Genomic DNA, 15613 nt, shown 5'->3' on the forward strand with positions numbered 1-15613 from the left:
TAGGAGTTAGAGGCAGAGAGAGACTAAGAGGAATTTGATTTTGGTTTAATAGTTTGCATATGTGCTGTGGGTTGCTTGCATTGTGTGTTTTGAAAGTGATAGGAACCAAAGCAGTGTCAAAATTCAAACACCAACTGGGCAGAAGGCAGAGGGACATTTGTGATAAGGGAGAGAGGGAAAGAGATGGGAAAAAGAACAAAGACCATAGATAGCATGACAACCAGACTGTCATACTTATTTACACCATCTGAGGGAAGGCAAGAGCTGGTAATGGATTGTGATTGGCTAAGTCATTGTTTTCCTTGGGATAGAGCCATTGCATTTTGCAGGGGGCTCTATATTCCTCTCACACTTTGGTTCATTTGGAATAAAGGCTATGATCCATGCAATGAGCTTTCCTTTACAACCACCAACTGTATTTTAGCTCCATTAACTCTCTCACTTAGAGGCCAATTTAGTAACGTGAAAGGTTTCCTGTGAGGTTTTGGCCATTTTGCACAAAGGTTTTCTAATCATGCTAATGAGCTGGGTAGGGAACGTTTGCATGAAATGTTATAGGGACTGGCAAAAAAAAAAAAAAGACTACATGTCATTGGGGTGTAACTATCATTATTATTAAAACATTCAGGTGTAGTTTTTGGCTGAATTCAGAATTAGCGAGATGTACATGATCTTGCATTGCACCAGCAAGTTAATTTTTAATTCTATGAATGAGATTTCACACATAGCTAACTGTGCACAAAATGTTACTATTTGCAAAGCATAAAATTGGTGACACATTTCAGAAATGGGGCTTTGTATGCAAAAATCTATACATTCCCAAGTTTCAAGATTTTCTATGCCTTTGCACAAAGTCCTGTTTGCTGAACTTATCTCTGGTTAGAAAATTGGCCTCTTTGAGAAGAGCGATTATGGCAGTAGTTCTCAGCCAGGGTACAGGAATCATGGCTCCCTTTGTAGAGACTAAGCACTATCCCTACATCCATATCTTAGCTGATGGTGTTGAGCTATGGCTGAATCATCTCTTTCTCCTCAGCAGCAACCTCAGCCCTTGCCTAGGAATGGAACCTGAGTGAGTGTTCTGCACAGCCAACTGTGATTCAAAGCAAAGGGTATCAGAATTCTGTTAAATCTCAACATCTAACGTTTTGATGAATTTCCCTGCTGGATCTGGAGAAATTCTAAATATTCAGGTTTCCGCTTTGTAGAGCAGCACTAACTTTAGGTGAGAAAGTGGCATTGATCATCCAAAAGCCGCAAAGTCACCAATTGAGTCATTCACTCCAAATTATCCTATATAATAATTTGCACCTCTGTCTGGATGCCTGGGTTCGTAACACAGTTCCCATTGGTCCGCTCTGATCCTGCCCTCATTTCCTGTTTGCGGAAGGGCGGGACCAGAGGCACAGCTGAAACAGAAGCGAAAGCGAAGGCCGTCTGAAGCGCCGTTCCGTGCCTGCTCGACTTCACTGTTGCCGGCGGACCACGAGGTAAAATGTTTTAAAGAATGGCCGGCACTTACGAATAGGAGAGGCAGCCACACACGTCCTACTTGCACTCGGAGGCTACAGAGAGAGAGGGAGGGAGGCGCGGGGTTGTGCAACTCCAATGACAGTGGGTGCATGGAACTCGGAGGGCATGGGACGAGAGAGGGGGAGGGGGGCTCGGGACTAGAGAGGGGGGGATGAGGGGGCACAGGATGAGAGAGGGGAGGAGGTCCTGGAACTTGACTGGGGGGGGTCCTGGAACTCCACCGGAAGGGGAGGGCTGGTCCTGGAACTGGAAGGGGAGGGCTGGGTACTGGAACTCGAAAGGGGGGAGGAGGAGGAGGGGGTAGGAGGAGGAGGAGGAGGGGGAGGGGCAGGTTCTGGAACTCGAAGGGCAGGGGTTCCTGGAACTCGGAGGAGAGGGAGGGAGGCAGGTAGGGGGGCATGGAACTCGGAGGGGAGGGGGGCTGGAACTCGGAGGAGGGAGGTAGGGAGGGGGCCCTGGAACCTTGCTAGCGCCCGTTTTCTTTCTGTTGGAAACGGGGCCTCTTTTACTAGTCTGATATAAAGCTTGCACTGCAGTATGTATTCCACAGGGGTAGGTGAAATTAACAAGTGAAGTGGGAGTGTAGTCACCAGTCGGGTCCTGCCTAAAGTTAATACCAGCTGGTATATTGTAGAAAGACGATTTTTAAATTGAGTGATTGGGCATCATTAGAAGAGCAGCAGGAGAACAGCAATAGCCTGAAGGAAGATTCCTCTCATTCTATGTACCCTCTATTTTTGTTTTTAGACTATTTTCTGCCTGTTTATTGATCATTCATAGATTGTTGAAAATAGATACAAGGAGCCTTGTGGTTAAAAAGAAGTGCAAACTTCAGGAAATAGGAACCTGATGTATTAAATAGCTTGAGTACTAGGAGCTGGAAGTGCCCTGTAGGATACCTAAACATAAGAATAGCCAGACCAGTGGCAATAGTGGCCAATCCAGGTCACAACTACCTTGCAAAACCCCAAATAATAGCAACATTCCATGCTACCAAACCCCGGGGCAAGCAGTGGCTTCTCCATGTCTGTCTCAAAAGCAGACTATGGACTTTTCTTCTAGGAACATTGTCCAAACATTTGTAAAACCTAGATACGCTAATCGAAATCATCGATAACAGTGGTTTAGTATTTCCATCATTGTGCATTGGGAGAGTATGGATTATCCTCAGCTGGGAGACAACATTGATGAGCAGCTGCCTGAGAGACGTCATGTTTTGGGCCTTTATGGCATTAAAACATAATGGACTTAATTTTATAAGAAGCGACCTAGTTTTAGGCAGCAACAGCACATATAAATGGCGGTATTTTAATCATTAACTGGGCAGCGTATTTTATACTTTTTACTGTGAATGTGCACATGTATAAGCATAAATTGTAAAATATTGCTGCCATCAAGATGCGGGCATTAAATATGATTGTGCTTTAAAACAATGTGCATTTTTGGCTATCTATGCCTGCTTTTCTTTAAAAACTAGGCTTAAGTAGTGGGGATAGGCACCTAGAAAATATTCATGTTTTTGTTTGTAATACTTTTTGTTTCTGACGAATGTCATTAATAGTTTGCCACCTAGTAAGTGAGTCGCCATTTCCGGATCTGAGAAATGCAAAGTGGTATAGCATTAAAATTTGTAAATGATAAGAGTATATTACAAAGTGGTATTGCATTAATGTTCATACATGATAAATTAATGACTAATTACTGGCTAAATTTGGTGTTAACTAGTGCTAATTGTGAGTAATTAGTAGTTTTGTGCATAACTATAAATTGTGCATGCAAATTCCAGAACTTGCACACCTGAAAGTAGACCTGAACCTGGGGGGGGGGGGGGGGGGGGGGGGGGGGGAGATGGGCATGTCAGGGGTGTGTCTGACAATTGTGCACATGGTTATAGAATACTTAGTTATGCGCTTAACTGCCTACAGTTTGGTGCAAGTAAACACTAGCTTCTAAAGGTATCCTTTTACTAAGCAGCGGTAAAACTTTCTTGTGGTAGTGTGGATGTATGAAATTGGCATGCACTGGGCCTTTACCGTGGCTGGGAAAAAGGACTTTTTTAATGGGAGCAGTAAATGATTGTGTGGCTCTTTACTGCCTGAGCCCTTTCCACCCACCATTGATCTAGTGGTAAGGGCTCACACGCTACTCGTGCAGTAAATCAGGCAGCACATGCCAATGTATCTGTGCTGCCAGTTACCACCGGGAATACACCCTGCAGTAGTAAATAGCAATATATTTTCTACCACGGGAAACAATGAGTGCCAAATTTGAAAGTATTGCAGGGTACCCGTGCTACTCCTGCAATCATGCTGATTTGGCACACGCTACCTGCGTCTTAGCCCTACTGCTGCTTAGTAAAAGGACCCGAAAGTTAGGTGTGCATTTGCAGACTTATGCTAGTTTTCTATTTATAATCTGTAGTTTCTCAGTATCCAGTCAAAACTCAATAAGATTGGTTCATCTGAATAAAAGTCAGAATCTATTTTGTTATCTTTTCATTAGCTTTATATATATTATTTATATGTTTTTTAGTGACCTCAGTGATGTTCACCGCCGACAACTCAAAGGTTTTTTTATGGCGATGTACACAACATCAACATCTTCATAGGTTCACTCTAAAGTGCTACTCAACCTTTAAAGAAAATGCTGGGTCTGACTGAAAAAGGAGTTAATAAGACTTATCTAATAAGCGTTTTCTATAAAGGCTGAGTAGCACTTTAGAGTGAACCTATGAAGATGTTGATGTTGTGTACATCGCCATAAAAAAACCTTTGAGTTGTCGGCGGTGAACATCACTGAGGTCACTAAAAAACATATGAATAATATATATAAAGCTAATGAAAAGATAATGAAAAAGATTCTGATTTTTATTCAGATGAACCAATCTTATTGAGTTTTGACTGGATACCGAGAAACTACAGATTATATACATTAACGGTTTCAGAAAAAAATATTTAGAATCAGGCCAATAGTGAAGTTTTCTAGACAGTTGTGCATGCAGTTACTAGTGTGCAATTTATAATCAGCATGCAGTATCCAACTTTAGGTGATCTTGTGAGAATGACCTCCTATGTGCACATAGTACAGCCGCTTTCTGTATATGGCGCCAAAATATTTGGTGCTTAAAAAAACGCTCTTCTAGAAAACATGCTTAAAGTTAGGCATGGTTTGTAGAATAGCACTTACACCCAGGAATGTGGAGTAACTTAGGCACAGCCATTTGCACCAACTAAATTGTGTGGTGCAAATACCCACATATAAATTTAAATGCACTTGTCCTTATTCTCTAACTATGCCTGTAACTTAAAGGAACGCCCTGATCCACCCATGACCCTCCCATTTCCATACCCCCTTTTTTGACTCGCACGTACATTTCAATTAAATCTAGTTAGTGCCAATAATTGCTTATTAAAAAGTCAATTATTGGTGCTAATTAGCTCATTCAATTAAATTGCACGCACAAATTTGTCACGTGCCCATATTTGCATCTACAACCTTTAGCAACTTTTATAGAATTAGGGGTATACCCTGTAATGAACACCTAATTTTTAATGCATGCAGTTCAAAAGGGGCATGGCTGTGGGTGGGGAAATGGGTGTTCCAAAATATATGCACGTAGTTATAGAATATGGCCCAATGTGCATAAATCCACGTGCAGGGATTTACTCTACATTTTCATTTGTGTAAATGGAGGCACGTAGTTTTAGGCGCTGGGATATCCACTAAGTATATTCTATATACCGCACCTAAATCTAGGCACCGCTCATAGAATACGCTTAGACTGAAATGTTTACTGCACGGATTTTTTAGGTGCTTTATATAGAATCTGGCCCATAGCGTGCACTCTGTCTTGATAGGGTGCACATGCTCAATGGTTTGTGCATGTGTGATAGTTTGCACATGCGTCCTAGGGGGAAGAGTGTGCACTAAGGGGCCATTTTACTAAGCTGCATAGGCGCCTATGTGCACTCAACGCATGTCAATTTGGAGTTACAGCCTGGCTACTGTGTGGCCCTTGCGGTAATTTCATTTTTGACGTGCATCCGCTACATGCACCGGAAAAGAATTTTTATTTTCGGCCGTGCGGCAGAAACCAGGCGGTAATTTGTCATTCTACGTGTGTAGATGATTACCGCACGAGACCTTACCGCTAAGTCAATGGCTGACGGTGAGGTCTCAGACACAAAATGGACGCGTGCCAATTATAATTTTGCTGCACGTCCATTTTCGGCCTTTTTTTACAGGCACGCTGAAAAATGGATCTGTGTGCGCCCAAAACACGCACCTAAACTAGCACAGCCCATTTTTTGGCGCACCTTAGTAAAAGGGCCCCTAGGTGTAAAGAGGGTGTATTGTGTTCACATAGGAGGTCATTTTACAAAGGCATGTTAGGCTCTACGTGCGTGCAGTGCACGCCAAAATGAGATTACCACCAGGCTAACGCGCACCCTGGCAATAATTTCAGATTTGGCATGCACTCGTAATGCCCGGATGATTTATTTATTTATTTCCTCCCACTTGCAGCATTTCCGGCAGTAATCAGCAGTTTTAGCATGCGACTGGTCACCACATGTGTAGTGCATGAGCCCTTACCCCTAAATCAATGGGTGGCATTAAGGGCTCAGGCCCGTTTTAGGTGCACGCTGTTTTCAATTTTACTGCATGCCCTTTTCCCATCCCATTAAGAAAAGCCCTTTTTTGCAGATGTGGTAAAAACTGGCCCGGCGCACACCAAAAACACATGCCTACATTACCGCAGGCCACTTTTTACCATGGCTTAGTCAAAGGACACTCCCTGTGTGCAGTCTTTAAGAAGAGAGCACACTAGTGCTTTTAGTAGGCATTCAGGCTTATTTTCGAAAGTGATCGCCAGCGATCTTCCAACATAAATTGGGAGATGGCCGGCGATCTCGCAAAAGCGGCAAAATCGGTATAATTGAAAGCGGCATTTTTGACACCATCGCCACTTTCCCGTCACTGCGCCTGTGAAAGTTCAAGGGGGCGTGTCGTCGGTGAAGCGAAGGTGAGACATGGGCGGGCATGGGCGTGGCTACCAGATGGCCGGCTTTTGCGGATAATGGAAAAAAAAAGCGGTGTTAATCAGTATTTCGCCAGGTTTACTTGGTCCTTTAATTTTCAGGACCAAGCCTCAAAAAGGTGCCCCAATTGATCAGATGACCACCGGAGGGAATGGGGGATGACCTCCCCATACTCCCCCAGTGGTCACCAACCCTCTCCCACACTAAAAAAAAATAAAAATAAAACACTTTTTTTGCCAGCCTCTATGCCAGTCTCAAATGTCATACCCAGCTCCCTGACAGCAGTATGCAGGTCCCTGGAGCAGTTGTTAATGGGTGCAGTGCACTTCAGGCAGGCAGACCCAGGTCCACCCCCTACCTGTTTCACTTGTGGTGCTAAGTGTTGAGCCTTCCAAATCCCCCCCCCAAAACCCACTATACCCACATGTAGGTGACCCCCTTCACCCATAAGGGCTATGGTAATGGTGTAGAGTTGTGAGGAGTGGGTTTGGGGGGGGGGATTTGTGGGGCTCAGCACACAAGGTAAGGGAGCTATGCACCTGGGAGCTATTTGTGTATTTTTAATACATTTTTAGAAGTGCCCCCTAGGGTGCCCGGTTGGTGTCCTGGCATGTCAGGGGGACCAGTGCACTACAAATGCTGGCTCCTCCCATGACCAAATGCCTTGGATTTCACCGGGTTTGAGATGGCCGGCATTTTTTTCCATTATCGCTGAAAAACAAAACCGGCGATCTGAAACCCGGCGAACTCTGGCATTTGGCCAGGCTAAACCGTATTATTGAAAAAAAAGATGGCCGGCCATCTTTTTCGAAAATATGGTTCCGGCCAGCTGTTGCGCCGCTGCCAAAATAGATCGCCGGTGACCTATTTTGCCAGCGACGTTTGATTATGCCCCTCATTCTGTTAAAACAATGTGTGCATCATTAAATTCCCATACTCATTGTGAATGAATTGTCCTTTCATTAGGATGACCATGGAGAAACGAATGCAACAAGAAAACTTGTCTGGGGGAATAGTGCTCAGAAGAGGAAAACTTTCTTTGTGGCCTCAGAAACGTGTGTCACTTGCAGGATGTGTCGCAGGCCATTCGGAACAACCCATAGCCGAGAGCAACATGAAAAACGGGACCATCATTTCACAGCTAGCAAAAGAGGTACCACGTAGACTGATACTGCTATTCAGAATACAATAAGCACATCTGCTTTCAAGGTTACCTATCACAATCCATAACTGTGAACATGGTGGGATTAAGGAGAAGGGGTGGGAGGCAGGTCAGATGTTTTAATCCAGCCCTGCTCAAGGAACTGTTCATGGCTGCTGCATTTAGGACAGGATGTGGCATTTGCCAAAAACATGTTTTACCAACCCCAACCCCAACCCCAGAGAAAGTAGGCTGGTATATTTAGGTAGTGCATTTACTTGCTCCCCACATGTTGATCACTTTGGTGCAGTGCTTTCCATACCTCTACTGTAAGAAGTGCAACCAGTCACATTTTCAAAATAAGCTGCTTATCCCCAATTGTACCTCAATAATGGTTTATAGAATTACATTTACCCAATTAATATTGGAATAATTGAAATCATCCGTTATTTTTGTGTTGCTAAATTTGTTTAGTTTCCCTAATTTCTGTTCATTCTGACCAGGTGAGGGTAGTATTACATCACTGCTGTTCTTTCCTTGACGTGTGGAATATTATGCCATCCCACCACCGCTGTTCTTTCTTTTCACCTTGTTTGGTGCTGTGATACATAGTTCAGATGATTATGATGTACTCCTGTATGACACATAAAATAGAGTTAAAAAAAAAGAGTTCAAAGGACATATGGGGCTTATTTTCAAAGCAGTTAGACTTACATAGATCCATAGGTTACTATGGAACTTTGTAAGTCTAAATGCTTTGAAAATACAATTTTGCTTCCTGTTGAACCTTTATTCTGTTTCACTTCTCTATAGATCTCAGACAAGGCATAAATTTCCTAGTGCAATGGCCCTAAAATCAATTAGACAGTTCTCTGCATCACAATTATCAGATACTTTCACTATGGAATTTACTTCTTTTGGAATTACGCAGTTGTTGTCACTACATATCTTTTAGAAAGAAACTTAAAACATTCTCGTTTCTGCGGGCTTAGTTACAGTTATTATATGTGATTAAGAGGGGCATAATCGAACTGCGCCGGCCATCTTCAGGACCGAAAGGGGCGGTGCCAACCGTATTATCGAAAAAGATGGCCGGCCATCTTTTCTTTCAATAATACGGTTGGGGCCAGCTAAATCTCAACATTTAGGTCAAATGTTGAGATCGCTGGGTTTACAGATGGCCGGCTTCAAAAAAAGTGGAAAAAAATTGAAGTGCTCATCAGGGACAGCTTTTTCAGTAGTACCAGTGGGATTTGACCTGGCCAGGGTGCTCTAACCACTTGGCCCCAGCTCCACTTACTTGGGTTTCCCTCCCTTTTGATTATGCCCCTTCAGGTCTCTCTCAGCCAAGCACAGACAGGGGTCTCTCTCAGCCACTCACAGCGCATTTAGCTGTCTGTGATTGGCTGAGAGAGACCCCTGTCTGTGATTGGCTGAGAGAGACCTGAAGGGGCATAATCAAAAGGGAGGGACATACAAGTAAGTGGAGCTGTGGCCAAGTGGTTAGAGCACCCTGGCCAGGTCAAATCCCACTGGTACTACTGAAAAAGGTGGCCGGTTCAAATTCCACTGGTACTACTGAAAAAGCCAAGCAAAAATACTTTTGATTTAGGACGATCACTTCGATTTTTTTTTGGGTGGAAGGGGATTGGTGACCACTGGGGGAGTAAGGGGAGGTCATCCCCGATTCCCTTCGGTGATCATTTGGTCAGTTGGGGCTCCTTTTTGAAGCTTGGTCGTGAAAAAAAGGGACCAAGTAAAGCCGGCGAAATGCTCGTCAAGCCTGGCTTTTTTTCCCATTATCGGGCGAAGCCGGCCATCTCGTGAGAACGCCCCCGTCCGGCCTTCACTACCCTACCGACACGCCCCCTTGAAATTTCACCGGCTCATTCGATGGAAAGCAGTTGAAGCCGGCCAAAATTGGCTTTCGATTATACCGATTTGGCCGGTTTCAGGAGATCGTCGGCGATCTCCCGATTTGTGTCGGAAGATCGCTGGCAATCTCTTTCGAAAATAAGCCTGTAAATGAACTGTGATTGTTTACTATCAGAGTATATTTCCCAGTGTGTTTGATCTGGTTTCTTGATTTTGTAACTCACCTTGAACTCTCAAGGTATGTGGCGGGCTATAAGAATTGTTAATACCAAACCATACCATACCATGTCTGCTCAGTGGCGTAGGAAGGGGGGGGCGGTCCGCCCCGGGTGCACGCCGGTGGGGGGTGTCGGCGCCTCGCTCTTTCCTTGCTCTCTCTGCCCTGGAACAGGTTACTTCCTGTTCCTGGGCAGAGAGAGCAAGGAAACAGCGAGGCGCCGACACCCCCCAGTGGCGTGCACTCGGCGGATTGGCTCTCCCGCCCGCCCCTCACCACCTTCCAGCAGGTATGTTCTCGGGGGGGGGGGGGTTGCGCTCCGGAGGGGGGAGGGTGCGTCGTGCTGCACCCGGGGGGGGGGGGTGCGCAGCGGCGACCCACCCCGGGTGTCAGCTGCCCTCGCGACGCCACTGTGTCTGCTTTAACATAGCACCATGCCTCTACCAATTTGATCAGTGCTGACTCAAGCGGTTGTGGTGCCTTGAGCCCACTGTAGCTCTGCTCCCCCATCCTGGTCTGTATCAGTGCCTCCCTGCCCTGCTCCCCTGCCAGCATTGGTGCCCTCCCCATTCACCCCCCCCCCCCCACCAGCATGGACTCGACTTTTTCAGTGCTCAGATAATATCAATTTGCTCTCATCGCTGTGCTCTCCTTTATGCTCGGCTGTTTGCACTGTCCCTGGGTTAAACTCAAAAGTGGAAAACACCTGTTTTCACCTTTAAACCTGCAGTGGTGTTGGTGGCTGCAGATAAGAGAGTACAGTGGAGAGAGCAAAACATACTCTAGCCTAGTGAAGGCTAAGCTGCTAAGGCAGGCTTTTAGACTCTCCAAGCCAGTGCCTCATGACTCAAACCTTGAACCAGCCCTAAATTTGATCCACCCCGTCATTGTAATATAGGGACCTTTTTGCTAAGCTGCATAAGTGTCTATGTGCGCTCAACATGCGCCAAAATGGAGCTACCGCCAGGCTACTGCATGGCTCTTGCAGTAATTTCATTTTTTGGCGCGCGTCTGAAAAATAATTTTTATTTCAGATACGTGCATTGGACACGCACCAAGTGGCATTTGATACGCGTAGGTCATTACCATCCGGCTACTGCGTGAGACTTTACTGCTAGGTCAATAGCTGGCGGTAAGGTCTCAGACCCAAAATGGCTGTGTAGCAATTTTCATTTTGCTGCACGTCCATTTTCGGCAAAAATGTTTTTAAAAAAAGGCATTTTTTACAGGTATGCTGAAAAATGATTTTGCGTGCGCCCAAAACTCGCATCTACACTACAGCAGGCCATTTGTCAGTGCACCTTTGTAAAAGGGACCCATAATTTGTTTCTTGCTATCCAAGCGTCCCATTTGTTTTTTGCCCTCTCACCACTTGATTATCATTTAGTTATCTCTTTTGCTATATGTGCTAATTTTCTACCAGGTGTTATCATTTCCTCCTGCTTTCATTGCCAAGCCCAATGCCCCATGCATGCACCTCATGCCTGGAATAGACTTCCCGAGCCTATACGACTAGCCCCGTCTGTGGCCGTTTTCGAGTCCAGACTCAAAACCCACCTCTTTACCGCTGCTTTTGACTCCTAACTCACTTGCCCTGTCCTTTTATCCTCACCTCTTTATTCCCTTGCCCTTAATTGTTCTGTCTGTTTACCTGTCTTTCTAGATTGTAAGCTCTTTGAGCAGGGACTGTCTTTTGTGTTTGGTGTACAGCGCTGCATATGCCTTGTAGCGCTATAGAAATGATAAGTAGTAGTAGCAGTGTCAGCACTGTTCCGATACTTTTCCCAATCATACTTTCATATACTACAGTTCCTATTTCACTTGGTAACCAGGAACTTGTGGTAATAACTCTTTAGGATCTGATTTATCCAGCACTCGAAAGAAATACAAGATTAATAAAGCTGGGACTGTTGCTTAAAAATAATCTGAATTTATTAAAGCCTTATTGTACTGGCAAATATGGTTTGCAGATGCATCACATTCCAAAGTACCTGCATATAGGGCTGGACTCTATATATAGCAAGTAAAATGTAGGTGTGTCCAAATAATGCACCTAGTGCTATTCTGTAAACCACATGTACATTATGATGTGGTTTATAGAATAGTTGTCCCGTTCCGGGCCCTTACCTGGCGGTCCGCGGACAGGAGCAGGAGCCGAGGCGCCCGTGGGACCCGGGAAGGCGGGGATAGTCTGCCTGGGGGATCGGGCACTGCCGCCGGCTGCCCCGAGGCCGGCGATCCACGGAAGCTAACGCCGGCCTCGAAGAAGGAAAACTGCCAGCCAAGATGGCGGCGCCGGCGTCTTCGTTCTCCTCGCTGGAGCGGGGCCGGCGAGGTAGCTCCGCCTACTTGCGCCGGATTGGCGCACCCCCAGAGAGACTCCGCCCGCTGGGCGGGAGAACCAATCCAGGCCCCTAGGGTTGCCTGGGCGAAGGGGATTGGTTCCAGCTGGCACTAGTGAAGGAACGAGCGGGGGATTTAAACGGAGCCACGGAAGGAGTCCAGTGCTTCCGTTTCGTGTTTCAGAAGCCATCTCGAGTGAAGACTGTGTTTGTTCTTCGTGTCAGCTAGCCGTCCTGCTAGCTATCTCCTGTGAAGACTGTGTTTGTTCCTCATGTCAGCTAGACGTCCTGCTAGCGATCTCCTGTGAAGACAGTGTTTGTTCCTCGTGTCAGCTAGCCGTCCTGCTAGCTATCTCCTGTGAAGACAGTGTTTGTTCCTCGTGTCAGCTAGCCGTCCTGCTAGCTATCTCCTGTGAAGACAGTGTGTGTTCCTCGTGTCAGCTAGCCGTCCTGCTAGCTATCTCCTGTGAAGACTGTGTTTGTTCCTCGTGTCAGCTAGCCGTCCTGCTAGCTATCTCCTGTGAAGACTGTGTTTGGTTCCTAGTGCTCAGCTAGCCGCCCGGCTAAGCCACCTTCACCAAGGACTGTGTACTCACATCCAGGCAGGCCAGCCGTCACCCCGCGGTTCCAGCAGTCCTGCTGGCCGCCCGCAGCTGAGGGCTCAACCCTCGGTGAACGGCGGTCGCCGCGGGTGAAGATTCGGGGTGCTCGGCTGTTTCCTGGGGCCTTGTGGGGCTCGGGGGGACTTGAGGGCTCACCAACACCAGAGCGACATCAGAGCCGCGACAGAAAACGGAAGCCATGAGCTCGCCGACGCAACCTGATCTACGGGACCTGGCCAAGGTTCTCCAGCAGCAACAGGAACAGCTTAATGCCCTGTCTGGGGCGCTCCAGAACGTATGCTCTCAACTTTCCACGCTTCAGGTACAGAACCAGGCCGCGGCGGTCCAGGGGGCCGCCGCGGCTCCCCGTGTGGGAGGGTTCCGCGTGGGACCTTGGTTCCCTGAACCAGCACGATATGATGGGACCCCTGGAGGTTGTCGGGGGTTCCTTAACCAGTGTAACCTGGCCTTCCGGATGCAACCGGAGGCATTTGCTTCGGACCAAAGTAAGGTGGGCTACATTATGGGCCTTTGCGAAGGGAAGGCCCAAGACTGGGTGGCCCCCCTGAACGAACAACAGGACCCTATTTTGGATGATTATAGTGAATTTCAGCGCCGGTTCCGGATGGTGTTTGACTTCCGGGGAGACCCTCCTCCGTGGCGTCGGAACTGCTCCGGATTCATCAGGGAGAAGGCACGGTGGCCGACTATGCCATCCGGTTTCGAACCTTAGGCACGGAGCTGCGTTGGAATCCGGAGTCCTTGATGGCCATTTTTATGGAAGGCTTACAAGAACGAATCAAGGACGAATTGGCGGGACGGGAGATCCCCGGACAATTGGATGCCCTCATCTCGCTCTGTATACGAGTAGACACCCGATTCCAGGAGCGAGCCCGAGCCCGGGCGGAGCGGCAGAAGTGGGCACGAGGGACCCCCCGGACGGGCAAAGGGCCGTCCTCTCGCCAGGGGAACCGGGACTCCACGGAGCCCGGGGAAGAGCCGATGGTGATGGGCCGTCAACGGTTGACCCCCGCCGAGAGACAGCAACAACAGTCGAACGGACTGTGCTTCTATTGTGGGAAGGCTGGACATTTCCTCCGGACTTGTTCCGTCCGGCCGGGAAATGCGCTCCCCAAGGCACCCTGAGGGGAGGGTTCTTGGGGCACTCCGCTCCCCTACCGGACTCCCTGATCATCCTACCAGTAACATTACGGTGGCAGGAGGCCACGATCCAGACCCGGGCCCTGGTGGACTCAGGGTCAGGGGGCAACTTTATTGGACTCGAACTGCTGCAGCAAATGGGCTGGCCCACGCTCCCGCGGAGGCCGGTGCTGCAAATAACCTCCATCCAAGGGACTACCCTTCCCCAGCCGGTCACGGAGATCACCCCCGTGTTGGGATTACAGGTGGGGGAGGATCATCTGGAGGAGGCCGAATTCTTAGTGTTATCCCGGACCATCCACCCAGTGGTCCTGGGATTGCCGTGGTTACGGTACCACAACCCGGTTATTGACTGGGCCGGGGGAAGAATTCAAGCTTGGGGTAATTCCTGTCAGGAGACCTGTTGTAAGGGCCGGGCTGGCAGCTGTCCGGCCTTAAATACGTTGCCCGATGAGGGACAGGTTGAACTGTGCTCGCTGCCTATGGATTATAGAGACTTTGCAGATGTGTTTAATCCCAAGGAAGCGGAGGTGCTACCGTCTCATAGGTCTTTTGACTGTGCCATTAATCTGAAGACGGATACGGTACCCCCACGGGGCCGACTGTACAAGCTGTCCCGAGGAGAGTCCAAGGTAATGCAAGAATACATCCGTGAGAACCTGCGAAAAGGGTTCATTCAGCCTTCTACGTCCCCAGCCGGGGCAGGGTTCTTTTTCGTTACCAAGAAGGATGGGTCCCTGAGACCTTGTATTGACTATCGGGGATTAAATGCCATCACCGTGAAGGATCGGTTTCCTCTACCGCTCATTCCCGAGCTCTTTGACAGGCTGCAAGGAGCTCAGATGTTCACCAAATTGGATTTGCGGGGGGCCTACAATTTAGTGCGCATCCGGTCAGGGGACGAATGGAAAACGGCCTTCAACACCCACGAGGGACATTTCGAATATCGGGTGATGCCGTTCGGCCTCTGCAATGCCCCTGCGGTGTTTCAACGTCTTATCAACCACGTGCTAACGGATTTGCTAAACTCCACGGTGATTGTATATCTGGATGACATCCTGGTTTATTCTAAGGATCCCATGGAGCATCCGGGCCATGTTCGCGCGGTGCTGCACCGCTTACGACAAGCCCATCTGTTTGCTAAGCTCAGTAAATGCGCCTTCCATCAGCGGTCCTTACCCTTTTTAGGGTATATCCTGCTTCCAGGGGGGTTACAGATGGAGCCAGACAAACTCCGGGCCATTCGAGAGTGGCCGCAACCGATGGGACTGAAGGCCCTACAACGATTCCTGGGCTTCGCTAATTACTATCGCCAGTTTATTCCCCAGTACTCTCGATTGACAGCCCCGTTGACGGCGCTCACCCAAAAGAACGCGAGGGTCAGGGATTGGCCGCCAGAGGCGCAAGCGGCTTTTCGTCAGGTAAAAGAGGCCTTTGAGTCAGCGTCAATTCTGCTGGCCCCCGATCCTGAGAGACCGTTTATTGTAGAGGTGGACGCGTCCGCTCTAGGGGCCGGGGCGGTCATTTCTCAAATCAACCCCGAGGGTCGGCGCCAGCCGTGCTCCTTCTTCTCACGTAAATTCTCCCCAGCCGAACGGAATTATACGGTAGGGGATAGAGAACTCCTGGCCCTGAAATTAGCACTGCAGGAGTGGAGACACTTGCTGGAGGGAGCGGAACACCGGTTTACGGTCATCACTGAT

At 48.0% G+C, this 15613-nt stretch overlaps 1 protein-coding gene across 1 annotated transcript in view; it reads left to right on the top strand.

Moving 5' to 3' along the window:
- LOC115463164 overlaps window positions 1–15613 on the top strand; it is a 60294-nt gene that overhangs the window by 6409 nt on the left and 38272 nt on the right. The window contains exon 3 of the mRNA XM_030193413.1: window positions 7539–7725. Coding sequence (XP_030049273.1) covers window positions 7539–7725 — 187 coding nt within the window. The remainder of the gene's footprint in view (window positions 1–7538; window positions 7726–15613) is intronic.

This window comes from Microcaecilia unicolor, chromosome 2 (assembly GCF_901765095.1).
Source record: "Microcaecilia unicolor chromosome 2, aMicUni1.1, whole genome shotgun sequence".
Lineage (NCBI taxonomy): Eukaryota > Metazoa > Chordata > Amphibia > Gymnophiona > Siphonopidae > Microcaecilia > Microcaecilia unicolor.